Source organism: Motacilla alba, chromosome 10 (genome assembly GCF_015832195.1).
Source record: "Motacilla alba alba isolate MOTALB_02 chromosome 10, Motacilla_alba_V1.0_pri, whole genome shotgun sequence".
Classification (NCBI taxonomy): domain Eukaryota; kingdom Metazoa; phylum Chordata; class Aves; order Passeriformes; family Motacillidae; genus Motacilla; species Motacilla alba.
In genome coordinates this window covers 20,371,028-20,396,901 of record NC_052025.1, presented here as the reverse complement: position 1 = coordinate 20,396,901, position 25,874 = coordinate 20,371,028, and the positions used below count along the sequence as shown (strand labels likewise).

At 67.6% G+C, this 25,874-nt stretch overlaps 5 protein-coding genes across 13 annotated transcripts; 1 reads left to right on the top strand and 4 right to left on the bottom strand.

Annotated features, from left to right (window-relative positions):
- Positions 1–6: 6 nt before the first annotated feature.
- On the bottom strand, positions 7–5,894 carry LOC119705223 (tubulin polyglutamylase TTLL13-like). 6 transcript variants are annotated; one of them, XM_038147377.1, is made up of 10 exons: positions 5,544–5,894; positions 5,094–5,134; positions 4,000–4,118; positions 3,402–3,532; positions 2,890–3,046; positions 2,552–2,695; positions 1,909–1,994; positions 1,575–1,800; positions 989–1,173; positions 7–418 (listed from the first exon to the last, which is right to left on the bottom strand). In XM_038147377.1, exons 1-10 carry the CDS (start codon positions 5,693–5,695, stop codon positions 19–21), a joined length of 1,641 nt encoding a protein of 546 aa, XP_038003305.1. In that variant the 5' UTR covers positions 5,696–5,894; the 3' UTR covers positions 7–18. The 6 variants fall into 6 exon arrangements, with proteins under 6 accessions (XP_038003305.1, XP_038003308.1, XP_038003302.1 ...); XM_038147380.1 differs by having other exon boundaries at positions 4,846–5,692; XM_038147374.1 differs by having other exon boundaries at positions 4,000–5,692.
- Positions 5,895–5,993: 99 nt separating this feature from the next.
- On the bottom strand, positions 5,994–7,173 carry GDPGP1 (GDP-D-glucose phosphorylase 1). Its single transcript, XM_038147373.1, has one exon. The coding sequence runs from the start codon at positions 7,140–7,142 to the stop codon at positions 6,084–6,086; it is 1,059 nt and encodes a 352-aa protein (XP_038003301.1). The 5' UTR covers positions 7,143–7,173; the 3' UTR covers positions 5,994–6,083.
- Positions 7,174–7,195: 22 nt separating this feature from the next.
- On the top strand, positions 7,196–10,020 carry CIB1 (calcium and integrin binding 1). The gene is made up of 7 exons (XM_038147372.1): positions 7,196–7,319; positions 7,411–7,445; positions 7,864–7,966; positions 8,353–8,506; positions 8,755–8,873; positions 8,945–9,033; positions 9,261–10,020. Exons 1-7 carry the CDS (start codon positions 7,269–7,271, stop codon positions 9,280–9,282), a joined length of 573 nt encoding a protein of 190 aa, XP_038003300.1. The 5' UTR covers positions 7,196–7,268; the 3' UTR covers positions 9,283–10,020.
- Positions 10,021–10,310: 290 nt separating this feature from the next.
- On the bottom strand, positions 10,311–22,961 carry SEMA4B (semaphorin 4B). 4 transcript variants are annotated; one of them, XM_038147495.1, is made up of 15 exons: positions 18,722–19,685; positions 18,404–18,547; positions 15,813–15,973; positions 15,505–15,567; positions 15,287–15,385; positions 15,063–15,174; positions 14,746–14,862; positions 14,488–14,645; positions 14,122–14,303; positions 13,886–13,985; positions 13,539–13,749; positions 13,344–13,459; positions 13,057–13,220; positions 12,889–12,983; positions 10,311–12,761 (listed from the first exon to the last, which is right to left on the bottom strand). In XM_038147495.1, exons 1-15 carry the CDS (start codon positions 19,074–19,076, stop codon positions 11,986–11,988), a joined length of 2,853 nt encoding a protein of 950 aa, XP_038003423.1. In that variant the 5' UTR covers positions 19,077–19,685; the 3' UTR covers positions 10,311–11,985. The 4 variants fall into 4 exon arrangements, with proteins under 4 accessions (XP_038003423.1, XP_038003422.1, XP_038003426.1 ...); XM_038147494.1 differs by having other exon boundaries at positions 10,313–12,761; positions 13,886–14,036; positions 18,722–19,683; XM_038147498.1 differs by lacking the exon at positions 18,722–19,685 and adding an exon at positions 22,909–22,961 and having other exon boundaries at positions 10,316–12,761; positions 13,886–14,036.
- On the bottom strand, positions 22,905–25,439 carry LOC119705171 (basic salivary proline-rich protein 2-like). The gene is made up of 2 exons (XM_038147270.1): positions 25,217–25,439; positions 22,905–23,701 (listed from the first exon to the last, which is right to left on the bottom strand). Exons 1-2 carry the CDS (start codon positions 25,437–25,439, stop codon positions 22,905–22,907), a joined length of 1,020 nt encoding a protein of 339 aa, XP_038003198.1.
- Between the last annotated feature and the right edge of the window lie 435 nt (positions 25,440–25,874).

The following is a 25,874-nucleotide window of genomic DNA, read 5'->3' as shown; positions in this document are numbered from 1 at the left end:
GTCTCCAGGGTCCAAAAGTCAATGGAGTACTGCCCTTTCCTCTCTGGAGTCCATCCAAAAGGAGCCACTCTGCTGTGATGCCACAGCACGTGCAGGCTCTTTCCTTTCCCCTCCCACTCTCCCCGCTTTCTTACACCTGCCAAGCAGCAGAGTTGCTCCCCAGGAGAGATCAGGAGCAAGTGGTCTCCATGCCACCTGGGAGAGGTGGGTTTCCACAGGAGCAGCATACCTGGCATACTCTTCTCTTGCCTTGGATGCTGCTGTTTCCTGGAAGAGGGACCTGCTCTGCTGGAAGAACGGCTCGTACTTCTCTGTGCCAGGTGCTGGGTAGATGCGTCGGAACCCCCCCAGGTGCTCGTTCTCATAGGTTTCAGCCTGTGCCAGCCAGGCAGCCTGGCTGCTCTCCTGCTCCCTGCGCCTGCAGCAGGAGGGAGGACAGGGAGCTCTGGAGAGGCTCTGGGACAGGCAGAGCGCAGGGATGACGTGTTCAGCATGTCCCAGGATTACAGCAGCTGGAGAGAGCCACGCCCTGGCTGCAAGGCAGCAGGCTCATTGCACCCGGGCTTGTGAAAGGACACAGGGCAGACAGAGGAACGGGAAACCCTCAGTCCTGGAAAGGACCCCTGCCCTGAAGAAGGGCCCATGCCCAGGGTACCCCCAGTTCCTGAGACAGGGCTGTGGTTCCTCCTGTGAGCATCCCTGCCAGCCCAGGATGCTGGCACTGCCCATCCCCAGCAAAAGAGATTACAAGCAGGTGCAGCTTGGGCAGAGCTCTGTCAGGGCCCAGAGCAAAGGTGTCACAGATCTCCTGGCACCCAGAGAGGAGCCCTGGCTCCTCCTTGCGGGATGCAGATGGCCTGGGAGAGCTCAGAGGCTGCGCAATGCCACAGGCTCTGGGAGCTTCCAGCAGCCAGCCCTGGTGCTATCCTGCTGTCATGCCCTGTCTTTGCTCACTGGGACGTGCAGCACTGTGGGGGATCAGCAATACCTGGACTCCCAGGGAGTCTGGTTGGCCTGAAGGAGCCGTTCCTTTACCCGCCGCTTGTCTTCCTCCAGCACCTTCTTTCTGTCACAGGCGTGCACATTGATCAGGTTGAAGGTGTCACACAGAAGGGCATCCTTCACCTCATGGTCTAGCTGAGAATCTGTGTTGAAGCTAGGAGAGTGGTTCACCTGCCAAGACAAGCAGGTAACCTAACCTGGCACCCAGTGACGCCCCAGGATGCTCTGCTCCCCATCAGGGACAGGGAGCCACACACAGCACTCTCCTGCTGTGCATTGCCCACTTGTCCCACAGGACACCTGGATCCCACCCCACAGGGTGCAGGCAGGGGGCAGCTGTCACAAAATTCAGGGCGCTCACAGGACAAGGGGTCTGAAGGCTTGGGAAACTCCCTGTGGTTACAGGGTGTGCAGGAAATGGGTTCTCTTGGATCCTGCTCACAGCAGGTTGTGTGGCTTCAGAGCCTGGTTAATTCTGTGAGCAAGGCAGCCCTTTTGAATCTAACTAGCCCTGTTCATCCCAAAGCCCCTGTCCTAGTCCCCCAGCCCTGGGCCCTCCGCTCCTTCCTCACCTCCAGCAGCCATGGCTTCAGCCTTCTATCCAGCAAAATGTCAAAGCCCAGGATTTCGAAGCAGGCACAGCCAGTAGTGTGGTTGGAGAAGCAGCTCTGGTAATGGTGTTTCAGCACAGGGTGAGCTGAAATCAGTGTCTTTATAACAATGTCATCGATATCTGCCCAGAGCTTTGATGTGTCATAGTTGTGCTCTGCCATCCAGGTATTCAGGGTGGACAGTTTCCTGTGTGGGAACAGGAGGTGGTGACGGCTCAGCTGTGTCACCCCAGGAAAGCTGAGGTAAACCCGTGTTCCCAGGCAGTGTTCCTGCGGTGCTCAGACACGCCAGTACCTCTTGCTGCCCACCATGTCGTCCTTGATGAAGTTCTCATTGTGTTTGTTGATTGCATAATTGGTCAGGTGCATGCAGATGTCACCCTGGCAGGGAACCACAAGAGATGTTTGTTCACTCTGAACCACTGAGCAAGAACAGCAACAGCCCCACCAGATGCCCCCGTGTTCTTTTCTGCCTGAAGCATGGGCAGAGTGGGAATGGTGTGGAATTGAGCATTCTTATCGGGGCCAGCAGCAGATCATGCTGCCCAGAGACACCGGCTGGGGGGGGCTTCACTCTGCAGGTTTTCAAAACCTGATCGGGTGAGACCCTGTGAAACCAGATACGAATCTATTGTTGACCAAGTTTTCAGCATGAGGTTGGAGACCTTGCAAGGTTCCATCCAAGCAAACAACTCCATGATTCCGTGGAAATGCCAGTGAATGGCCCAAACGTGGGGCCTTGGGGCAGATGCACTATTCCTCCTGAAACACCTCCTGTGAGGAGGAGGAAGGGGTACAGAGGAAGAACAGGAAAGCATCAAGCTGGGACTCCTGCAACCCCCAATACCTGCCTTTTCAAGGCCTGGAATGCCCCCAGGACAAGTTAAGGACTGACACCTACAGATACTATATGAGTTTTTTTAAAACTTCCTCTTTACCAGGTTTCTCGTGCTGTTATCGATGTACCTCATGGTGGCAAACCGGGCCAGGCCCTCCTTGTAGAGGAAGATCCTCAGCGGGTCACAGGATGTTACCAGCACGTAGATGCGCATGTCAAACTTGAAGCCATCGATGAGGAAGGGCTGAGAGGAAAGAGGCAGGAGCAAGGGTGAGGTGAGGAACTGCTCCTCTGCCTGTGCTGCTCAGCAGAGGCACAAGCTTTGTCTGAGTCCCTGATGTGCCACAGCCACCCCAACACTCCAGCAGACCTGAGGAGACCTGGGGAGCATGGGGGATGCTGGAATCCTACCCCGGTGCTCCGAGACCGTCCCAGTACCTCAGAGATGTACTGCTGACAGATCATGCGTTCCCCGTGCTTGATCTCCTCTGGGTGGTGGGTTATGAAGATCCCTCTTCCCTGGCAGCTGTTGTCGGGCTTGCAGATGAACGTTCTTGCTTTCCTCGTGGATCTATAGGCATGGAAATCTCCGTAGCTGTGCAAGGGAGGGGTGACTATCACCAGCTGCAAAAAACCCCTCTGAACTCTTTCCTAACAGCTGGGTGCTGAAGCCATGGTGCAGCAGGCCAGCACACTCTGAACTCCTGCAGGGGATGAATCAAACTCCCATTCCTAATCCACAGGAGTCTCAGATTGGTCTCTGTGTGACCTGACCCAGCCTCCCCATCCCTCCTTTTGCCTGCACACATCTCCACCTCTGCTGGGAGGTTTGCAGGACAGGTCACCACTGCGGTGTGTGCCAAAGCAAGTGAAGGTCTGGGCTCTGGTGCCCAGCAGGAGCAGGCCAGCAGCCCCCCGTGGCCCCTGCCCCCTGTCCCCGTGGCACTCACTCGGCCGGCAGGCACCACGTGCGGGGGAAGATGTTGTACTCCTTGGGGAAGAGCCGGAGCATGCGGTTCAGGTTGCGAGCCAGCAGGTCCTTGCGGCACAGCTCGATCATGCCTGGGAAGTGGTTGATTTTCTGAAAGTGGTGCAGAAAAACCCCCATCAGCGGAGCCCTGCGGGCGTGGATTCTCCCAGCCCCGAGGAGAGCCTGTGCATGGAGAACCAGCAGCGAGAGGGGAGCCAGGACTGTGGCTGCCTTGAACTGCTGCTGGGGGGTGAGACTTGCTACAGCTGCTTTATCTGGGCTTCGCTGCTGATTTATCTGCCTATTCCATCTTAGCCCCGGAGCAGCGTAAGAGCTGTTTATTTCACAGCACATCACAGGGCTGGAACGTGCTGCTCCCCCCTAGCTGCCGAATGCTGCTGAAGACACCAGCCAGGGACACGGCACAAGCAAAGGCACCTGCGCCCTGGAGCGAGGCACAGGCGGCGCACGGCGCTGCTCTGGGTGCCTCTGTTTCACTCTGCCACGGGCTGTTCCACAGCCAGCCTTGCGTCACCCTCCCTCCCGAGCAATTCCCGCTGGGCAGCCGCTTTGTTTACCTGGAAGCGCTTCATTTCCATGAGGCGCTCCAGAGTGACCGTGCTGTCCGTCCAGAACACCGTCCACTCCTCGTGCTCGGCCGCCTCCTTCAGCCCGCAGTGCTGCGCCGCCCGCCGCACTGTGCCGAGGCAAAGGTGACAGCCTGGCCAGGGCGGGGGCTGGGAACCCCCCCGGGGCCGGGGGTGCAATGCGACACTGATCTCTGCCTGAGGAGCCGCACACAAGGGCTGACACCCCCCAGAATAACAAGGGATGGAGCGTGCAGCTCTCCGGGCTGCAGGGTACTGGCATGAGCCTGTGGAAGGTGTCAGGAGCACTAGTTTTATCTGGCCAACTCTCCAAGCCTCTGGCTGCAAGTGTTCTGGGAACTTTAAACCCTCTAATCCCACCTGTCTTGAGGTGCCAGGGCCCCTCCACAGCAGGACTGAACTTCCCATGGCTCTTAACCTCACAGGCAGATACAAATGTTGTGACGGTGTGAATTTAATCTCCCACATCAAAGGTCTTTTAGCGGCAGAACACAGCTCTGCAGGAAAAGGTCTCTGCTGGGATGGTTCATGCTAGTGCCAATATGGCAGGGCTGATGGGCATCCACGCACACCAAGATCCCTTTGCAAAGTAGATTAATAACAGCCCTCAAGGGCCAGGAGTTTGCTCTTTCAAGACCCAGCCTGTGGAAGGAGAGTGGGAGGGGAGAGTGGCCCAGCTCCCTGGGGTCACCAGGGATGGACAGCACAGGGAGAGGCTCCAGGTACACATCCTGCCTGCCCACCACCAGCTGCACTTTAAACAGCTGAGAACCCTCAGGTCCTGTCTCCCAGCCCAGGTGCTCCCTTGCACCGTACCTGATGGAACCCTTCTTGCCCATTTTAGCAGACAGCTGGCCAACACAAGTGTGGGGGATGTTGAGGGGTCGCGCTGCTGTTGCACATTTTAAACCGGGTGAAATCTCAGTCCAAAGTGTGACAAACTCCCCGCTAACACGAGGGCCCTGTGCCAGCTGGCAAATAAACCAGAGGGAACTGGGTGCCAGCAGCGCTCCTGGCTGGGCAGGCCCCTGGAGAGCCTGCGGGACCCTGCCCCTCTGACTTACCACTCTCGTACTTGCAGCCGCTCAGGTTGATGGAGGGGACACTGGAATAGAGACGAGATGACAGCAGCTCAGCGAGGCACCGGGCAGGGGACAGAGTGGGGACACAGCCCCGATGCCCCACACACAGGGGGCACAGCGGGCAGGGTGACCGAGCCAGCCCCAAGGAGACGGGCAGGCCGGTGCTGGGCACGGAGCCGCGCCTGGCTGTGTCACACAGGGGACCGATCGCTGGGGCAGCTCCAGGGAACACTATTTATTTTGGGTCAGCGGGACCCCGGACCAGCTCCCGGGGCTGGGGAGCGCCGGGCACCGCCTGGGCACTGTGCCACGGGGAGAAGCGGGGCCGGGGCACGGCTGGGCTGGGGGAGGCTGAGGCAGCGGGAGGCGCCGCCGGGAGCGGCCGGACGGGCTCCAGCCGGACCCTGCCGGGGGCTGCGGCCCCGCACTCGCCTGCGCTTCCTCCGCGGCTCGGGTCCGGCGGGGGCAGCGGGACGGTCCGGGGAGGCCGCGGCGATGGGCGCCTCCTCGCCCGGAGGGGTTTCCGGGGACGGGGACGGGCCCGGGCCCACGCTGCCCCCGCCGCCGCCGCCCGCCGCCGCCATCGCACCGCTGCCGGCTCCGCCGCGTTCCCATGGCGACCGCACCACGGAGCCGCGGCACCGGCCAGAGCGGCCGCGCGAACGCACCGTGCGCCCTCCGCCCGCAGCGCCGCCTGCCGGGCACGGCGCGCTCTGCACTGCCCCGGCCGGCGCTGCCCGTGCCACCGGCTCCGCGCTGCGGCCGCGGCCCGTGCCATCAGGGATCCCGTGCCGCTGCGGCCGTGCCCGTGCCATCAGGGACCCGGCCGCTGCCCGTGCCATCAGCGCTCCGGCGGCTGTCCGTGCCATCAGGGACCCGGCCGCTGTCCGTGCCATTAGGGATCCAGCTGCAGCCCGTGCCATCAGGGACCCGGCCGCTGCCCGTGCCATCAGGGACCCGGCCGCGGTCCGTTCAGCGCTCCAGCAGCCGCGCCAGCTCCCCGCCCAGGCGCAGCAGCTCGGGCTCGGGCAGCAGGTGCTGGCGGATGGCGCTCAGGGCCTGCCCCTCGGTGATGTCCCGGTAGAGCGGCTCGGCGGGCAGCGGCAGCAGCCCCGCCAGCTCGCACAGCGCCACGGCGAATGGCTCCCCCGCCTTGGGGCCGAAGAGCGGCCGGCGCGCCCACAGCAGCACCCGCAGCCCGCGGCCGGCGCCGGGCCCCGCCGGCGGGTCGCCCCGCGCGGCCAGCACGTTGCAGGCCAGCCCGGCACCGGCCAGGTGCTCCGCCGCCCGGCACACGGCCCGCGACACCGGCTCCAGCGCCGCGGGGCCGGCGGCGAAGAAGAGGAAGGCGGGGGCCGGTCCGGCGCGGAGCAGCCCCAGGCGCGGCCCCAGCGGCTCGGCCGGCGCCTCCTCCAGCGGCAGCGGCCGGTCCAGGTAGAGCCCGTGCAGGTGCAGGTGGTTCACCGAGGCGCCGCCGCCCAGCCCGTTGAAGCCGACGCAGAAGCCGGGGTGTGCGCTGAGCAGCGTCGCCTCCAGCGCCCCGCGGAGCACCGGGGCCGCCAGCGCCTGCGGCAGCCGCCGCGCCGGCTCCGGCAGCAGCAGCACGTGTCCCCGGCACAGCGGGCTGGCGTTGATGGCCACCAGCAGCGGCTCCGGGCCGCCGGCGCGGCGCAGGCGGAACAGCAGCTCGGCGGGGCGCAGCCGCGTGAAGTTGAAGGCGGCGGGGTCGAAGGGGTCGCGGAGGCTGCGGACGGGCTGCGGCGGGCGGCGCTCCGCGCTGCGCCGCTCGTTCAGCTGCGCCACGAGGCGCACGGCGCCGGGCAGGACGCGGGTGGGCAGCGGCCCCAGCCGGTAGCGGAACAGCCCCCGCTCCATACGGTCGCTCCAGCCCGCCAGCAGCGCCCGGTCGAAGCGGGAGGGCGCGGAGTCCGGGTCGCCCCAGCCGGCTGCCTGCAGCACGAAGTCCTCCTCGCCGTACGCGAACTCCTCGGGGCCCGGGTCGCCCAGCTCCCCTCCCGCCGTGTCCGTCATGTCCGCGCCGGCGGGGCCCGGAGCCGCCGTGTGCGCGGCGGGCGGGGCCGGCGGTGCGTGTGCGCTCGCCCCGCCCGGGGCGGGCAGCGGCGGCGGCGGGCGGGACGTGCGGAGGGAAGCGGCGCCATGGGCGGCTCGGCCAGCCTGATCCCGAGGGACCTGCTGGGCGAGTACCAGGTACCGGCACCGGGCACGGCAGGGCGGCCCCGGAGGGTGCCCAGAGGCCAGGAGCCCCCGGTGCCCGTGCTGACCCGCGCTGTCCCCGCAGGAGCTGACGTTCCTGAGCAAGCAGGAGATCTTGCTGTAAGTACCGCCCTGAGTGGGGCCCCCGCGCCGTGCCAGCCCGGTGCCGCGGGGCTTCAGCCGCTGCCGCGGGGCTCCCGTTCCGCCGAGACGCGCGGCTGAGCCGGGAGGCGCCGGCGGCACTCCCAGCGAGCCGGTTGTGACGGGGCGGAGGTCCGCCGGTGCTGCCGGCGACGCCCTGAGCCGCGGGGCAGGGGCTGGGGCCGGCCCGAGCCCGCGGGGACCCTCCGGCAGCCCCGGAGCCGGGGTGGGCGGCAGCCGGACCGGCTCCTCTCCCCGGCCCGGCCCGGCCCGGCCCGGCAGAGCTGGCAGGAGCTGCGGGAGCGGGCCGCCCCGCCCCGGGAGCGCGGCCGGTGCCAGGCTGGCTGCTGCCGCCCCGCTCGCACCACAGAGCCGCTCTCCTTCCTGCCTCTTCAAGCGCCTACAAGAGGTTCAGCGAGCTGCTGCCAAAGGAGGAGAGGGAGAACGCGTGCTCCGCGCGGGTCCCCAAGAGCCAGATCCTGACGCTGCCCGAGCTGCGGGTATGGTGCCTGGCACACACGGGACACTGCTGCTCCAGGCTTAGGGCCCCTGCACCCAGCGCGGCCTCCCCGTGCCAAAAAAGAGCTTCCTTGTCCTCACCAAGCAACTGAGGATCCCGGGGATCCCTGCTGTGCCATGCAGGGTCCCGAGGGTCGCTGCAGTGCAGGATCCTGGGGGTTCCTGCTGTGCCACAAGGGACCGTGCTCATCCCTGCTGCACGGGGCTGCATCCCGGGAGGCACATGGGACAGGCGTGACCGTGCCGCGGGTGATGGAGCAGTGGCAGAGCGGGGCACCTGCTCACCTGCCGGAGCAGCACCACAGCCAAAGTGTGCCTGGTGGGGCCAGCACGGCCCGGCCCCGCCTGAGCCGGTCCCGTTCTGCAGGCAAACCCCTTCCGGCACCGCATCTGCCGCCTCTTCTCAACCTCAGAGACCGGGGACGACAGCCTGTCCTTTGAGGACTTCCTTGATATGCTGAGTGTCTTCAGCGATTCTGCCACCTCTGACATCAAATCCTACTATGCCTTCCGCATCTTTGGTAAGGCTGGGGACAGCTGTTGTGTTCTGGGATCCCCGCACCTTGAGGAAGCGGGAGCAGGGTGATGAATTGATGTTCAGGAGGGCTGGCGGCGCCTTTGGAGCACCCACGGGGATGGTGGCTTTGGGAACTCTTGTGGGAACAGCTGGCTTGGCATGGTGAGGTGCGTGGAGTGCTGCAGTGCTGGTGCCTGTGGCTGTCTGGAGTCACTGCAGCCCTGCCAAAACCTACCTTGTCTCTCCCCACAGACTTTGATAACGATGGGACTCTGGACAGGAACGACCTGGAGCAGCTGGTGAACTGCCTGACAGGGCAAGGCGAGGAGTCCGGGCTGAGCAGCGCGGAGATGGACCAGCTCATCCAAAACGTGAGGCCCGCTGGCCAGCAGGGCACTGCGCGGCCCCAGGCACAGAGCTCACTGCTCCCCTTGCCCCACAGATCCTGGAGGAGTCCGACATCGACAAGGACGGCACCATCAACCTGGCGGAGTTCCAGCACGTGGTGTCCCGCTCCCCGGACTTTGCCAGGTGCGGTGGTCCCCGAGGCTGCCGGGGGCTCCTCACCCTCACTGCTCAGCTGGCACAGGGCACAGCTCGTGCTGGCAGGAGGGCAGGGCTGTGCCACGCCTGCCGTAGTGGCAGAGGGCTCTGCAGAGCCTCTCCCACACGGGACTCTGGTCCCTGCAGCGCCGGGTGCTTGTAAACCCTTTGTGTGCCCTAGCAAGCAGCTGCAGATCCTGTCATTTCTCTTGCAGCTCCTTCAAGATTGTCCTGTGAGCCCCGTGGCTGTCCTGCAGCGCTCCTCCAGCTCTCCTCCAGTTCCTTCAGCTCTTTGTGGGCTCAGCCATTTCCTCTTTGAGGCAGCCCAGGCCCGGCCCCTCAGTGGCCCAGCCGTGCTGCAATGCCTCGGGCAGGAGCCCTCCTGCTCCCCTCTCAGGTGCCTGCTGGCAGCAGGGGGTCCCGGCAATCTGCCTCTCCTGCCACCCCCCTGCTGTCCTAGCACTGGAATTTGAATCCTTGTGCATTCCAAGGGCAGCTCTGCTCCTGCCTGGGGCCGCTCTGCACCAGCACAGCCCCTCTCTGCCCTCAGGAGCAATTCCTACCTTGTGCCTTCCAGCCGCAGGCAGGGAGCTGCCTCCCTGCCAGCCTCTTCCTGCCTCTCCCGTACTTCTGGGAGCTGCCTGCTGCCACACGGATCCATTTCTCTGAGCAATAACTGAACGTGGATCCTGTGAGCAATAACCAAAGAGTGGATCATTTTTCACAAGCAATAATCCAAACGGGGGTGCTTTCTCTGAGCAGTCACCCGGGAGTCACTGTACAGGTGCCACCCCAGAGCAGAGCTGTGCCCCCAGGGCTGTGCTCAGAGCCTGCACTCCTCCTCCTCCTCCTCCTCCTCCCCCCTTTCTGTCTTTGCCCTCCTCTGGCTCCAGCAGAGCAGCTGCTCTGCCTCCCTGGCCTCTTCCTCCACCAGTCCCTGTGAGGACACAATTAAAGGGCTCTGGTTTCACCCTTGCTCTTTGCTGCCTTTGTCCGGCTGTGGGACGGGTGCCACCAGGGTGTTGGGGACATGGGCTCCTGCCAGGCCTCTGTGCCTGCGCGCCAGCCGCCGCTCCAGGGGATGGCTTCCACATCCTGCTCCACGACAGCGCTTTCCCCGGGCCTTCCCTCCCTCCCTGCTGCACACTGGGATCCTTCTGGGCAGTGCCAAGAGCTCAGCGCCCAGGCGGGGCACTGAGGGGAGCCCTGGGCTCCAGTGGCACCGTCACTGCGGGCAGCAGCAGGGTCCCCTGTCCTTGCTCGGGATCCTCTCTGCGCCGGCCCGCAGCCAGCAGCCCTGCCAGGACTGCCGTGGGGCGCAGAGCCCGGGGCTGGGGCAGAGCAGCTGCTGGCTCTCGGGGCTCTGGCGTGGCCGTTTCTCACACAGCGGCTGCTGCTCCTGGCGCTGCCAGCCCTTCCAGCCCGCTGCCCCCGGTGCTGACGGTATCTGCCCGCCGAGGCCTGTGCCCCTACAGCCCCAGGGCTGTGTCTGTTGGCAGCTCACCAGCCAACGCCTCCAGTGGCTTTTTTGATGTCCCAGAACGGGCTGTGCAGGAAGTTCAGTGCATGGGTCCAGCTGGGAGCAAGGCAGAGCTGGTCCCTCGGGGGAATCCTGCCTGGACACGCCATCCCTGCGGAGCTCACCGCTTCCCCCAGCCCTGTGCTGGCACTGCCGGTGCTTCCCGGTTGTGTGCGGGCTCAAAACCAGCACTGGCTGCACTCCCAGGCCTCGCCCTCAGCCGCCACGGAGTCAGGTCCTGCTGGCCCAGTGTCCAGGATCAGCCCACAGCAGGGTGGGATGGGGACAAGGAGCTGATGCCCACTGCACAAGCACTGGGTCCCACATGCAGCACAACACTGTGGTCCAGGGAAGGGGCTCTCACAGCCTCTCTCCAGCTGGGGGCTGCCCTCTTCCCAGCCCCAGGCCCCAAATTTTCTTATTCCTGGTCAGCTCAGCCTTCTGTTTGTCACGGTGCCAGGATGGCATCACCCCACTGCTCTGCACTCCCCCACCACAGGGCCACCCTGCACCACACTGCCAGGGCACGGGGCTCCAGGCACGGCCCAGGACAGCCCAGGGCTGCCCGAGTGACAGCCTGGCAGCGGGTCACAGGGACACAGCCACTGTCCCTGCCCGGCCCCGCGTGCCCTGGCCAGGGCTCAGCCAAGCACACGAGGAGGGGACTCCGCAGAGCGGCTGGCCAGCACCGTCCTCTGCCCCCGCTGGAGGCACGGGCAGATCTTCCTCTGCAGTGAGAGCCAGGCGTGGCTGCTCTCCACGGGGCCAGCTGGGATGGTTCTGGCCCGGGAAGGCACTCAGCCTGCCGCACACACGTGTCTGAAGGACTTTATATAAAAACGAGAGACGTTTCCGCACACGCACGTGGGGCCGTGGGGGTGTCCCTGCCCACCCAGCGCAGGGGCAGCTGTTCCCAGCTCCCCTTCCCCGACACAATTCACATTTTCCACGTACTAAAAACGAACCAAGCACAGACACACAGCACATGCCGCGGGGCTGGCGCTGCCCAGCCGCACGCTGGCCCTGGGTCCCCAGCGGGACGTCACAGTGAGTTGGGGCACGAGGGGTCTGCGGCCGCCCCCTCCTGCCCTCTGCATAGAGGGGTCAGGGCTGGCAGAGCCCGCACCAGCAGCCCAAGCCAGGAACCGTGTCTATCCCTGCAGCAGGGACGCTGGGCTGGGACCGTCCTGCAGGACCCTGCAAGGCAGGAGGCACCCCTCACACCCACAAGTACCACCGAGGTGATGCCCAGGGAGCCCGCGAGGGTCTACACCCCACTGGCCGGTGGGCGCTGCCGCAGAGGGTGGGTGCCAGGCTCTGGGCATGCACACACAGACAACACGGACCTGGCAGTGGTGCATGGTCCAGCGAGGCTCAGCAGAGCAGAGGCAGTCGTGAGCGAGGGCTGGCTCTCATCCCCCTCACACCACCGAGTCCTGGATCTCGGAGCCCAGGCGCACCCGGGGTCTTTGGCAGGCAGGAGACACCTCCACGAAGCTGTCACGGACGTGGAGAGGCCTCTTCTCTGACTCAGAGAAGGTGCGTGGGGGTCCTGGGGGCTCATGCACGGGGGTACTGACGATGTAGTTGTCCTGCAGGGCCTGGTAGCCCTTGTGCTCGGGAGCCGTGCTGGGCAGGCTGCTGCCATTCAGGGGCAGGCTCTCCACTGGCTTGCGGGGCGGCTTCTGGTGCCTGCTGGGGTCGCCGGGCTCCAGCAAGGCCTTCATGCCGTCACGGTGCCGGTGCAGCACAAAGAAGGCCAGCACGAGGAGGGCAGCGGCGAAGAGCACACACATCACCAGGAACTCGGTCCAGTAGGTCTTGCCGTCCAGCCGTGCCGCAGCACTGCCCGCCGCCGAGGTGCTCCGGGACGTGCTGACCGTCTCCAGGGCGTCGCGGCCGGCAGCCACCTTCCTGCCAGGGTTCGCCGGCCCAAGGGCTGGCTCCTGCACGCCCACGCAGTAGCTGGCCATCAGCTTGCGGAAGCCCTCCTCCAGCGACCAGCACTCGTAGGTGCCCGCACGCTCCGGGCTGCCCACCAGGATGAGGGCCCCGTCGGGCAGCACCAGGTAGGAGGCGTTGACAGGGGCCCCGTTGTGCAGCCAGCGCCGCGAGGCCAGGTTGGAGAGCGGCCGGCACGGCAGCGGCCGCACCGCGTTGGGAGGGAGCTGGATCTGCTGGCACGCGGCGCCTGAGCCTGCAGGCAGAACCCACGGCAACATCAGCCAGGGGACCCCAGCTGGGGGCAGGGGCTGCGGGGAGCGTGGGGGAGCAGGAGGAGCCCCGGGACACGCAGCCACACTGCGGCAGCAGCGGGAGCTCACCTGGCGTCAGCAGGATGCGGGGACGCGGCTGGGAGGCGTTGGCCAGCTGGCAGAGCCGCTCCGTGTCGGCATCCTCGATGTCCTGTGCCCAGAGCCTGGGAACAGAGTGAGGGCAGGGCAGTGGGGCGCCGTGGGCTGGAGGGGGATGGCAGAGGGCGCAGCACTTACTGTGGGTGTGCCGGGGGATGTGGGGCGACCCTGCGGCAGGCACCCCGGCTCCAGGCGCAGAAGGGGTCCCGTGCCAGCACACATTCCCCGCAGCTGCGGTACAGGCTGCAGTTGGCAAAAGGCACCTGGGCCACTGCTGTGTAGGTGGCTGCGTAGACAAGGCCCTGCGGGAGGGGACACGCTGGGGTCAGTGGGGTGGGCTCCTGCGCACCCCTGTCTCCCAGCCCACAAACAGGACCAGCCCCAAGCAGGCTGAGCCCCCAGTGCCCCCTCGCCCTGGCTCCTGCCTGGTCCTGGTCCAGCAGCAGCTGGAGAATGGGCTGCCCGTCAGGGAAGAGGCGGATCTCCTCAATGATGTGCACTCTGTGGTTCACCCGCACCGCCTTGTGCAGCCGCCCGTCGTCTGCAAACAGAGGGGCCGTGCAGAACGGGGCCGGGGCGCAGGGCGTGCAGCCCGCCCGCCGCAGCCCGCCTGCACCCACCCGTGCCCAGGAAGAGGACGTCGTAGGTGCCGTGCAGGCCCTGCGCGCGGTGCACGCCGATCTGCTGGTAGCGCCGCTGGCTCTGCAGCAGCAGCGGCTGGCTGCGCACCGGGCTGTCCATCAGGAAGTGGTCCTTGATAAAGTTCAGCACCCGGTCTGGCATCTGCAGCGACGAGTTGATCTTCAGGTGCCGCGTGTGGCTGGTGATGCACTGCAGGGAAAGGAAGGGGCTCAGAAGGGCTGGGGGAAGTGGCTGGGAGGGTACCATGCCGTGGCAGCCCTTGGACCAGGAGAGCAACGGGCAGCGCTGCGTCCCGTGCTCGGGCAGGTGCCAAGGGGCCACCTACCATGCCTGGCCGGGGCTCTGGCACGGGGCTGGTGTCCGTGTACCACTGCTGCGTTTCGCGGTTCACCTCCTTGTAGAGCCCGCCGAAGGCACGCTGCACGCTGTGCATGGGGAAGGCGCAGACGGCCGAGCTGCCCAGTCCACCCTTGTTCCTGGTGAGGACAGGCAGAGCCCGCGGCAAGATCAGGCCCTGGCTCTGCCAAACCTCCCGCGCTGCCCTGGCTCCCCACCACTCACCACTGCGAGGTGAAGACACCGTAGAAGAGTGTGTCCCTCCAGCGCAGCTCACCCGGCGTGAGCACAAAGATGTCCTGCAGCACGTTGAAGGGGAACCCATCCTCCGGGTGTGAGCAGAGCAGCTGTGCCTTCAGGAAGGTTGTCCAGCGGCGCTGCAGCACGCGCTCCCCGCCCTGGTCCCCCTGCAGGGCACAGCGGGTCAGGGTGGCGCGCCGTGGCCGCGGGGCACCCCACACGCCGAGGAACGGAGCGGGGGTCCGGGCACCACGGGGTGGAGATATGCAGGATGGCCCCACATCCCCCCACCCCAGCAGCGAGTCACAGCCCAGGCACAGCCCCCTCACGCCCCTGCTGCCTTATGCCCACCTTGCACACGCGTGCGATGCGGGAGACGATGGTGTTCTCAAAATAGTCAAACTCCTTCCCGGTCTCGCGGAAGAAGAAGTAGACCTTGTCGTCGTCGCCCTCAGGGTTGCCGGCAGGGAGGCTCTCCCGCAGGTAGGCTGAGCCCACGAACACTGGGTCTGGGGACACAAGCACCCTCAGCACTACTGGCCCCATCCCTTGCCCCCCATGCTGCAGGGGAGAGGGACCCCGAGCAGCCGCGCCAGCCCCAGCCCTCACCTTGCAGCCAGTTGAGGGAGTTCTCGGTCTTGAGGGCGATGCGGCTCTCCTGGCTGCGGGAGATGGTCGGCTCGTTGCCCTGGAAGTTGCTGACGGTCCCGGCGTAGAGCTCGCCGTCTGCCAAAGACACGTTCCTGCTGGGAGCCGCCACGCGCCACCAGCACGGCCCTGCGTCCCGCTGAGACAGCCCGGCCTGGCCTGGGCTCGGCTGGGCGGACGCAGGGAGGAGGGCAAAGGTCCCAGGGCACTGCAGGGAGGGTGAGGGCTCCAGGGGGGCACGGGAGGAAGGGCGAGGGTCCCAGGGTGCTGTGCCTTACCGACCATGACAGCTGTGGAGCGGTACTCGGGGTCGAAGGGGCAGCGTCCCTTCCCGTCCTCCAGCACCACCTTCCCCGACGCGTCCCGCTCCAGGCTGAAGTGCTGCACGTTCTGCAGCAGGAGGAGGCTGTGAGCCAGCAGCCCTTGTCCCAGTGCCGAGGACCCCGCCGCAGGGCCCTGACGGCACGGGGGGACCTGCAGGGGACCCTGCTCCTGTACTCACGATGTAGGCGCAGGCTGGGCTGAAGGCGCAGGTCCCACAGGTGTACAGGTGGGTGCTGTTCAGCTGCAGCAGCAGCTTGATGTAGTTGTGACAGTCCCTCTGCAGGGGACAGAGGACCCAGCTCAGCCCTTGGCTCAGCTGTCTCACCCACACCCACCCTGCACAGGGCACTCCTGCACCCACCACTGCCCCCGATGCCTGCTGGCAGTGGGGCTCACCTGGGGGTCCTTGCCCTTGAACACACACTGCCTCTTCTTCTCCTCATCCGCACTCCACAGCAGCTGTGGAGAAGGGACAGTCACTGGGAGCCCCCCCGTCCCTGCCTGGCCAACCCACACCCTCCTTGGGCTTGTTCACAGCAACCACATCCTCCCCACCTCAAACACCCTGCTCTGGGGCAGCTGCTGCTGAATGCAGGACGGCTCCCACAGACCCAAAACGCTGGTGGGGGGCGGATCCCCTGCACTCCAGCCTGCTGGGTGCCCCCTCCCTCCCCAAGGGCCACCCAGCCCATCCCTGGGCTCACCCTACGGGCCGGGGAGCTGGGCTGAAAGTTGCTGGTGTTGAGGGTGAGGAGCAGCTCTCGTGCCCCCAGGTAGAGGGTCCCGCCGTCCGGGCTCAGCAGCAGGGCCGTGTAGTTGGACACCCCGGGTGCCTCAAAGCGCCGCACCACCCTCTCGGCCGAGTCTGTGGGGCAAGCGTGACAGGCATCAGCCTCGTGCTGGCCCCTGACCCCAGGACCCTGCCCCACGCCTGCTCCTGGCCCCTCTGCCCAGCACCTTGGCCATGCTACCCACCCGGAGCAGCCAGGGCCAGATTTGGCTCTGCCCACGCTGCCAGACACACCGCAGTGAACCGTGCAGCGCCATGCCTGAGGCCACCACGAGGCACAGCCACGTCCTGGCCCCGAGGATGCCACAACAGCCCTGCCTGGCACTGCCCAGCTGCCCAGCCACGTCCAGCCCTAGAGCTCAGCCCTGCAGCAGGGGAGGCTCAGCCCAGCCCAGGCCCACAGGGACCCCAAGCTCAGGGCAGGGGGAAATGAGTGCTGCGAGCATCCTCGTGCCCCAGCCCGCGGGGCTCAGCCCTGTGCTGGACATGAGGCTCAGCCCCATGCTGGATGTGGGGCTCAGCCCCGGGCTGGATGTGGGGCTCAGCCCCGTGCTGGATGTGGGGCTCAGCCCCGGGCTGGATGTGGGGCTCAGCCCCGTGCTGGACGTGGGGCTCAGCCCCGTGCTGGACGTGGGGCTCAGCCCCTGCCGGACACGGGCCGGTGGCCACGCTGAGTCAGGGAGTGCCTGTCCTGCCCCGTCCCATGCCGTCCTGTCCCGCGTGGGTGGCCTGGCCCCGGAAGCCCTTCCTCTGCTACCGCCGCTCTGAATCAGCTGGGCCTGGCTGTGTGAGCGGGACACGTCGGGCTGACTCACGCTGCCAACTCCCTGACCCTCTGGGGACTGCCTGACCTTCCCCAACCCCTGCCTGCTCCCAGAGTCCCACCAGGACGACCCCAGAGTTCCTGCCAGGCCCTGCCTGGTGAGAGCCAATGCGAGGGATCGAGGAGCTGGGGGGCAATGGTCTGTGGGGTGGGTCTCACCTCCCATTGCTCCACAAACCCCGGGTGCCTCGAGATGGGGCAGCATCTCCCCGTTCCGGGGGCTCAGCTGCCCCCAGCACCAGCCCAGCTCTCCACAGTGGTGCTGAGAGGAGGAAGCTGATGCCCCAGGGCATCCTCCTGTGAGGGGCCCTGCACCCTAGCGTGGGGGTGATGCCGCCCGTGCTGGGCACGGCAGCGGAGGGGCAACGGCGCCCCTGTGCCTTGCAGAGCTGTGCCGACACGGGGAGCTGGCTGCTGGTGTGGCTGCCAGGGACCTGTCAGGACAAGACCTGCTTCTTCCAGACAAACCTGCTGCAGGCACATCCAGTGCTCCCAGGGGAGCAGCTCCCAGCTCCTCCCTCCCACCGCCCGCAGCCCCACGTGGCCACGCTCCACGGGAGCCACCACCGGACACACACCGGCCACCGGCCCCTGCTCCCCGCCCAGCTCGGGTCCAGGCCGGCATCCCCAGGCGCTGCCCGTGGCTGCAGCCCCACAGCTCCCACAGGTGTGCAGAGCACGGGGCAGAACCGGTCTGTGCAGGCAGGGCCAGGCAGCGCGGCTCAGCACGGCTCAGCACAGCGTGGCACGATGCCGAGCTGGTTGTCTCACTGGGTCCCAGCCTCCTGTCCAGCTCAGCAGGTCCCACATCTGCTGGAGCCACCAGGGCCGCGGCCAGCGGTCACGGGAGCATGTGGTGGGGCCACATCGACACCAGTGAGCTGCAGCACGCTGAGCCAGGGAGCGCTCGCAGCTGCCCAAACCACGGCACCCTCCCAGCACAGGACGGGATGGGCTTTGCTGGCCGGCAGCAGCTGGATCCAGCCATCTTCTGGCAGCACAGCCGTGGGTGGCTCCCCCGCACGGCACAGCTGCCAGGGCTGAGCCCAAGCAGCGCGCCCCACGGCTCGCCCAGCCTGTGCCAGCTGCTGGGGGGCTCTGCAGGGCAGGAGGGGGCTGCAACCAGGGCCCCACTTGTTACAGTTCTGCCTGGCCTAGCACCCTCCCGGATTTCCTTCCCGGCCCCTGCCCAGTGCAGCCCCCAGCACTCGGGGCACGCAGCTGACAAGCGCCTGCGGAGGGGCTCAGAGCTGTCCGGAGCGGGGCACGGCACAGAAAGGGGCTGTGGCGTGTCCCCCCGCCCAGGGACACACTGAGCAGGGAGGGAGCCCAGGGCAGGCCCCCAGCCCATCCCATCTGGTACGGAACACGGCCGCTGCCCTGCTCGGGGGGCGCGAGTGGCCCCGGTGCCCCCGACACAGCCACCCCGGGTGCGGCCCTGCACCCCGCAGCACCCCGGGGCTCTGTCCCAGCCCCTGCTCCGTGTCCCGCTGACGGAGGGTTCCCCGTGCCCCGGGGAGCTGCCGGGGCTGTCACACGGCGTTTCCACGCGGCTACAGAGCCCGGGGGACGCGGGACGCTCCGCCGCCCCGGAGCAGACGCCAGCCGGAGCCCTCGGCGGGGGTGACTCCCCTCCCCTCGGCCGGCGGACCCTCACGCACCGAAGGCCGGCGGACACTCACCGTAGGGCAGGCTGACCCGCGGGACAGGCTCCGGAGCCGCCGAGAGCAGCAGCGCCGCCAGCACCGGCAGCACCGGCCGCGCCGCCATCCCGGAGCGAGCGCGGGGCTCCGCCGCGGCCGCGAAGCCGCCCGGGCGCTGCAGACCTGCGGGGAGAGAAGGGGCTCAGCGGCTGGGCACGGCACGGCACGGCACGGCACGGCCCCCGCCCCGCTCCGCCCCTCGGCACCGGGCGCAGCGGCCACGGGCGGAGCCCCGCCCGGCCGGACCGAACCGAACCGGCCCCGCCCGAGCCTCGCCGATCCGGCCCCGAGCCGTACCGGGCCGCACCGATCCGCTCCGGCCCCGCAGCCCCGCCGGTGCCCCGGGCGGGGAGGGCCGCTCGGAAGAGGAGGCGGGCGGTTCCCGGGCGGTACCGCCCCACGCCGCCCCGGCGGGACCCGGCCCCAGCCCCCGCCCCGCGGCCGCCACGGGCCGGAGGGAGCGGGGCTTTGTCCGCGGGCTAGCGGCGGCCAGGGACTCCCTGCACCCTCCTCCTCCCCCGCGGCAGGGAAACCCGGCGGGGCCGGGGCCCCGGGGGTGGTCCAGGAGGGGCTGGCTGGGAGCGTATCTCGCTGTCCCCGGAAAAGCTGTCCCGGCAGTGTCCTGCTGTCCTGGGGACAAGCTCGGCCCCATTGCTGCTACCAGAGCCGCCCCCTTGCCCCTCAGCTGTGCCCCACACTGCTGGGGCCGGGGGCTCTGGTCGGCACAGCCCAGCGCTGCCTGCCCTCCCTCGGGAGCCGTGGGGTGCCACGGAGTGCCTGAGCCAGCCCCACCACGGGCACACCTGGCCGGCACCGGTGTCCCCACAGGTAGCGCTCGGCGCAGGCGACGCGTCCCTGCCAGCCCCTGTGCCCGTCCCGGGGGTCCCGCCGAGCCGGCAGTGCTGGGCACGATCTCTGCCCGGCCCTCGGGGGGCTCTGTCCCTGGCTGGGCGTGGGGAGGGCTTGCAGCCCCACAGCCCTCAGAGCACTGCCCACCCGGCCAGCAGCGCCCACGCCACTGCTACGAACGACCACCCCCTGCATCGCCACGGCAACGGGGACAGGGGGACAGAGGGATGGGGTCCGGGGATTGCCCAGGCAGCGCTCCTGGGGCCAGGGTTCCCAGCGCTGCCCTCCCAGTGTGGGGTGTGGGGCAGAGCTTCCCACGTCCTTCTTGGTCAGTCCCAGCCCCGGATTGCAATGGTGGGACCCACTTGGAGCCCCCTGCCCAGGAGAAATGCTCCCCACACTCCTGGGACAGCTGTACCCACACTCGTGGATGCCCGTGCCCGCACTCCCGCGCTCTGCCCGCTCGGCATGCCGGACGCTGCCTGCTCACAGGTCATACCTGATGTCCAGAGCTGGGGCTCCGGGCTGCCCCTCTGCCCCAAATGGACTTTGCTCACTTCCTGTCCCCGCTGCTCCTGCTGTTCCTGATGGAGCCTGACGTTCCTTCCCAGGCCTGGGACAGTCCCACAGCTCCACCCCAGCCTTATCAGCAGCACCCTTTGCCCGGGAAGTGGCACAGACGGACAGGGCTCAACGTCACGAGCACGGTGCTCTGAACAGGGTGGGAGAAGGCACTCACCCTGCAGCCACGGCCCCCTGCCCCACGCCACCTCACGGCACCTTGGGGGGCTCCAGGGACCCGGCTGTCACCTGTGCACGGCCGTGGCAGGGTTGTGTCAACACCCGGGTGTGATGGCATGCAGCAGGACAGGAGCCCCTGTGGGGAGGGCAGCTGCTCTGGGGTGAGCAGGGAGGGCAGGAGCAGGAGGGAAGGGAAGGGGCAGGCAGGGAGGAAAAGGAGGGCAGAGCAGGCAGGGAGGGAGGGCAGGAACAGGCAGCAGAACCAGGCCAGAGCCTGTGCCTTTAAGCGCCACTCCAGCGCTGCTGGCAGCCAGGGCTGTTTACGCCAAACTCCCATTTATCTCCTGTCCTGCCCACGCAGCTGCCAGCGGGGCAGAGCCGAGGGCACCGCAGCACCCTGCCCCGCTCCGCTCTCGAGCAGGCCCGTGCGTGCCCCACGCCCTGCTGCAGGCATTGGCACGCCCCGCTGCGGCGGCCGTGCCACCCTCCCTGCCCACTGCCGGCAACGGGGAAACCTCTCCGGGCGTTTGGGCAGCACCAAAACCTGTGGCCTGGGGTCAGCACGCAGGCGGGGCAGCGGTTTCTGCAGCAAATTCCCACGCCAGCGCCCGCCACCCCGTTCCCACTGGCAGTGGGTGCCTGGGCAGGCGGCGATGGAACTGGCTGCTGCTGCCTGCAGAGAGCGGGACGGGCTGTGTGCGCCCCGCTGCTGCTGCCGCTGCTGCCCACGAGCTCCCACCTTCCTCCGCAGGGACCTGCTCCCACCTTCCTGCTCAGGGACCTGCGCCCGGCTCGCACGCTGCCCACGCAGCCGGGCTCTCCCCACCTGCCGGGGCTCACACGCTCGCCCCCGGCTCGGCTGGCTGCTGGGAGCCGCCAGACAGCAGCCGGCAGCCCCTGCTGGAGCACGCACACGCACGGTGCGCGAGCACGCGTGCATGCACACCTGCAGAGCGCGGCTGCACGGCCTCCCAGATGCTGCAGCCCCAGCTGCCGGACGCTGCGGGTCCCACTGGAGCAGGGATACCCGGCCGCAGCTGGAGTGCTTTGCCTGCCGCGCCCTGACCGCTCCTGCGAGGGGCTGGGGCAGCCTCTGGCCTGACAGCTGACAGGGCTCCCCACGGGGCCCCGGGGCATCCCCCGTTCCACGTGCACCGGCTGTGACACCCTGCCTGAGCCGAGGGCCTCCCACGGGGCCAAGCTGGGCTGCCCCCGCCTCTCTGGCCCACCGTGAGCTCAGACCCCACTGCCAGGACCCCCTGGCTGGGGTGTGGGTCATGGCACACAGCCAGCCCCACGCTGCCCCACAGCATCCCCTTCAACCTGGCAGAGCCCTGCGGGGCACCTGCACCCCACAACACACTCCTCTCTGATTGCTCCCATCGCTCCTGCACGATGGCAGAGTCAGTTCTGAGGACAACAGGGTGTCCCCACAGTCCCCCTGTCCCCTGCCCGCGCCCCACGCTGCCTGCACTGCCTGCCTGGGCAGCTGCAGGGTACTCGGGGTGCTGCATGGGGCCCCCACTCCTTGCTGGGCAGCCCTGGCACAGGGCAGGGGAGAGCCAGCAGGAGCCCCAGCCAGTGAGCACCCTTGGGGGGCAGCGAGGGGTGGACCCGGAGCACAGGCATGTCAGCTCCCTGGAGCGCAGGAATGGAGGGTCAGGGCTCGGGGACGGGTGCCCCCTTCCCCGCCAGTCCCGACTCCGCAGAGCCCAAACCAGCACTGGTCTCCTCAGCCCCACGGCACCCTTGGTCCTGTGGCACCCTCGCTACCCTTGCCCTGGTGCTCCTTGGGGTCAGAGGCGGCGCCAGCCCCCTAAGCAGCCGCAGGCCCATTTGGAGGAGGCACTAGGGCCCGAGGGATGACCCAAAAGCCCATGGGACCCCAACCCTCCCTGCACCCCAAGGCCAGGGGCTGCCTGGGCACCAACAGCTCCTCAGATGCTGTAGCCCCGTGTCTGGGACACACAGCACGCGTGCACCCCGCAGGTGTCCGGGGCACATCCCGCCCGTGGGACGCGGCGCACACGCGTGTCCAAGTCCCGAGCGGGCACTGACACGCCTGGCTGTGAGCAGCCTGTGACGCCGTCCCCAGCAGTGTGTGTGCCTCCACACCCCCGGCCTGCTGCACGCACAGCCGGCACATGTAAACACACGCAGAGAGGTCACGGGGTGTGCACACCCTGCGCGGCAAACACGCCCTGGGAACAGGCTGTGGGAACGGCCCGGTGTGCCTGCACCACACACACACAGAGACACAGAGACACAGACTGAGAGACACACAGACACACAGACACAGACACACAGACAGACACACAGACTGAGAGACACACACACACACAGAGGAGCACACACACAGGAGCATACACACACACAGAGACACAAACACACAGACAGACACAGACACACAGAGACACACAGACAGACACACAGACAGACACAGACACACAGAGGAGCACACACACAGGAGCACACTCACCCATGCACACACACAGGCACACCCACCGGCTCAGTCACACAGGCACACCCAGGTGCACACACACAGCCACACAGCGATGCACACACATTGTCACTCACACGCTGTCACTCACAGCCACACAGCGATGCACGCACACTGTCACACACACAGACACACAATCACACAGCGATGCACGCACAGATTGTCACACACACACAGCGGCACACAGCGATGCACGCACAGATTGTCACACGCTGTCACTCACACGCACAGTCACACACAGTCACACACTCGCACATTCTCACAGTCACGCACCCCCAGCCCCTCGGGGACCCCCTGCACGAGCACCCGCCGCCCCCGCCCGAGCGCGGCCCCGCACACGCCGCCGGCCCCGCCGCTCTCGCACGCCGCCCGTGCCCGGTGCCCCGCTGCTCACCCGCTCGGCGGCTCCGAGGCGCGGCGGGAGCCGCAGGCAGCGGGGGCGGCTCCGGGGTGTCCCCCCCCGGCGGTGCGGGGCGGTGCGGGGGCGGCTCCGGGGGGCTCCGCCCGCAGCACAACAAAGGGCCGGCCCGCCCCGGCCCGCCCCGGCCCCGCCACCGCGCCGGGGGCCGGCCCGCAGGGGCTGGGGGCGGCCGCTGCTGCCTCGGGGGCACCCCGCTCCTGGGGAGGCTGCTCCTGGGGGGCACCCCGCTCCTGGGGGCGGCCGCTGCTGGGGGGCACCCCGCTCCTGGGGAGGCTGCTGCTGCCTCGGGGGCACCCCGCTCCTGCCTCGGGGGGCACCCCGCTCCTGGGGGCGGCCGCTCCTGCCTCGGGGGGCACCCCGCTCCTGGGGGGCTGCTGCAGGGGCCTGTCCCTGCCCCCCGCAGTTTCTGAGCGAGCAGCGGCCCTGAAGGGGTTGTGTCCAGAGCTGAGTGTTTCAGCCCCAGCACACTGAGCGGCTTCCAGCACCACGGGGCTACTGGGGAGCCTGGTATTGGGGGCAGCACCCACCGGGGGCCCTTCCTGGGGGTCCCTGGTACAGGGGTAGCTATGGGGACGCCTAATGCCTGTGCACGTGGCCCCAGGCATCACGGTGAGATCCTCGTGGTGGTAGCGAGCTCGGGGAGTTTGGGGTGATTCATGGGACTTGCACCTCGCAGCGCCGTGTGGCTCCGTGGGGTTCAGGGATAGCACGGCCGTGGCTGTCCCCACGGTGGCACACCCGGAGCTGGTGGCTGGCAGCGGCGTGTCTGCAGTGCCCAGAGCTGCTGGGATCACACTGAAACACGGCCTGTGCTGGCCGGGCAGGAGCCCCAGCAGGGCCACCCAAGGGGGGACACAGCCCCCACTCCAGCCAGCTGGTGGGGCTGGGGGCTGCTGCATTTGCGGGCAGCACGGAGAAACACGGCCCCGTCACCCCTGGGTGCCCCTCCAAGGCAGACACGGGCTGCCTGCGGGGAGCACACGGAGCCCCACGCCGCGTCCTTCTTGCGCTCTGGCTGCGCCCCAAACCCGGGGACCTGTCACCCCCTGAGGTGCCGGCCCCACAGCCAGCCCTGCCAGCACTCGTGTCCCCAGGGTGGCCACGCTGGGGACACTGGAGTGGCACAGGGGGAGGGTGGCTGGGCTGCGGCCAGGGATGCTCGGGCGGTGCCTTTGTTTGGGCCTTCCCTGGGCCTGTGCCACATGGCCGCTCTCCTCTCCCCGCGGGATCACTGCCCCGGCGCTCGTCCTGCCCGCGCTGCGGTCACTGGGCGGCTCCGGCCGCGGGGCCAGGGCGAGGGCAGCCGGGGGGCAGCGGGGGCGGCGGCTGGCAGCCCCGGAGCAGGGCTGGCCTGGGGCCGCAGGCTGCTGGCAGCACGGCTGGGCCTGGGAGCAGGGACACTCCGGAGCCGGGAGCAGGGACACCCCAGAGCCGGGAGCAGGGACACCCCGGAGCCCGGACACCCTGGAGCTGGGAGCAGAGACACCCCGGAGCCGGGAGCAGGGACACCCCGGAACCGGGAGCAGGGACACCCCGGAACCGGGAGCAGGAAAACCCCAGAGCCTGGGAGCAGGGACACCCCAGAACCGGGGAGCAGAGACACCCAGGAGCCAGGAGCAGGGACACCCCAGAGCCTGGGAGCAGGGACACCCCAGAACCGGGGAGCAGAGACACCCAGGAGCCAGGAGCAGGGACACCCCAGAGCCTGGGAGCAGGGACACCCCAGAGCCGGGAGCAGGGACACCCCGGAGCCCAGGCACCCTGGAGCCAGGAGCAGGGACACCCCGGAGCCGGGAGCAGGGACACCCCGGAGCCAGGAGCAGGGACACCCCGGAGCCTGGGAGCAGGGACACCCCGGAGCCTGGGAGCAGAGACACCCTGGAGCTGGGAGCAGGGACACCCCGGAGCCCGGACAGCCCGGAGCCCAGGCACCCCGGAGCCAGGAGCAGAGACACCCCGGAGCCGGGAGTAGGGACACCCAGGAGCCTGGGAGCAGGGACACCCAGGAGCCTGGAGCTGGGAGCAGGGACACCCAGGAGCCCGGACAGCGGCTGACCCCCCCGCCAGTGCGGGCCCGCGGCTCCTGCTCTGGTTAATGTTAAAGCCAGCAGACGTCAAGGCCTGCCACAGCTCCCCCAGCCCCTCCGCCGGGGGCTGCCAGCTCCAGGACTGTTTTTCCTCCCGGAGCAGGCTCTGCCCGTCCCATGTGGCTAAAAAAAGCCATCGGCTTGGCTGGGACAGCAGGACAACAAACTCCCAGCCCGAGCAGCCTCCTGGCAACCTTGGCACACTCCATGCGCCTTCTTGGGGTGCCCCTGGTGTGCATCGCCCCCGTTGGCGTTGTCATCATCGCAGTTGTCCTCGCTGTGGTCGTCCCCGTCCTCCTCCCCACGCGGGGCCAGGCGAGGTGAAGGTCCCTGGTGGAACGGTGGCAGCTGCCCTTGTCCTGCTGGATCCAGCTGCCGAGTCACGCGCCAGCCGGGAGCAGGGACGCCGGCTTCCATGTAGGGTCAGCTCTGTCTGCGTGCCCCCAGCCCCACTGTGCCCACCAGTTTCACACGGGGATTTGCAGCTGGGTTTGGTCCCGGTTCCAGGAGGGTTTTTACAGCCGGGGTTTTGATCCTGGGGATGTCTGATGCCGGTTCCACGAGGGGTTTTGCAAATGGGGCTGCTCCTGGGGGGTGGGGCCATTTGCAATTCCACGAGGGATTTCAAAGCGGTGTCTGATCCCCGGGTTTCGTTTCATTTCTGGTCCCAGGCAGGGTTTTGCAGCTAGGTCTGGTCCCAGGGGGTTTTGTTCCCTGTTCCACGAGGGGATTTACAACAGGATCGGGTCCTGGGGGAGTTTGGTCCCTGATCCCTGTGGGGTTTGGCAACCGAGTCAGATTCCACGGGGGGATGGTCCAGATCCCACTCGGGGTTTTACAGCTAGATTTGGT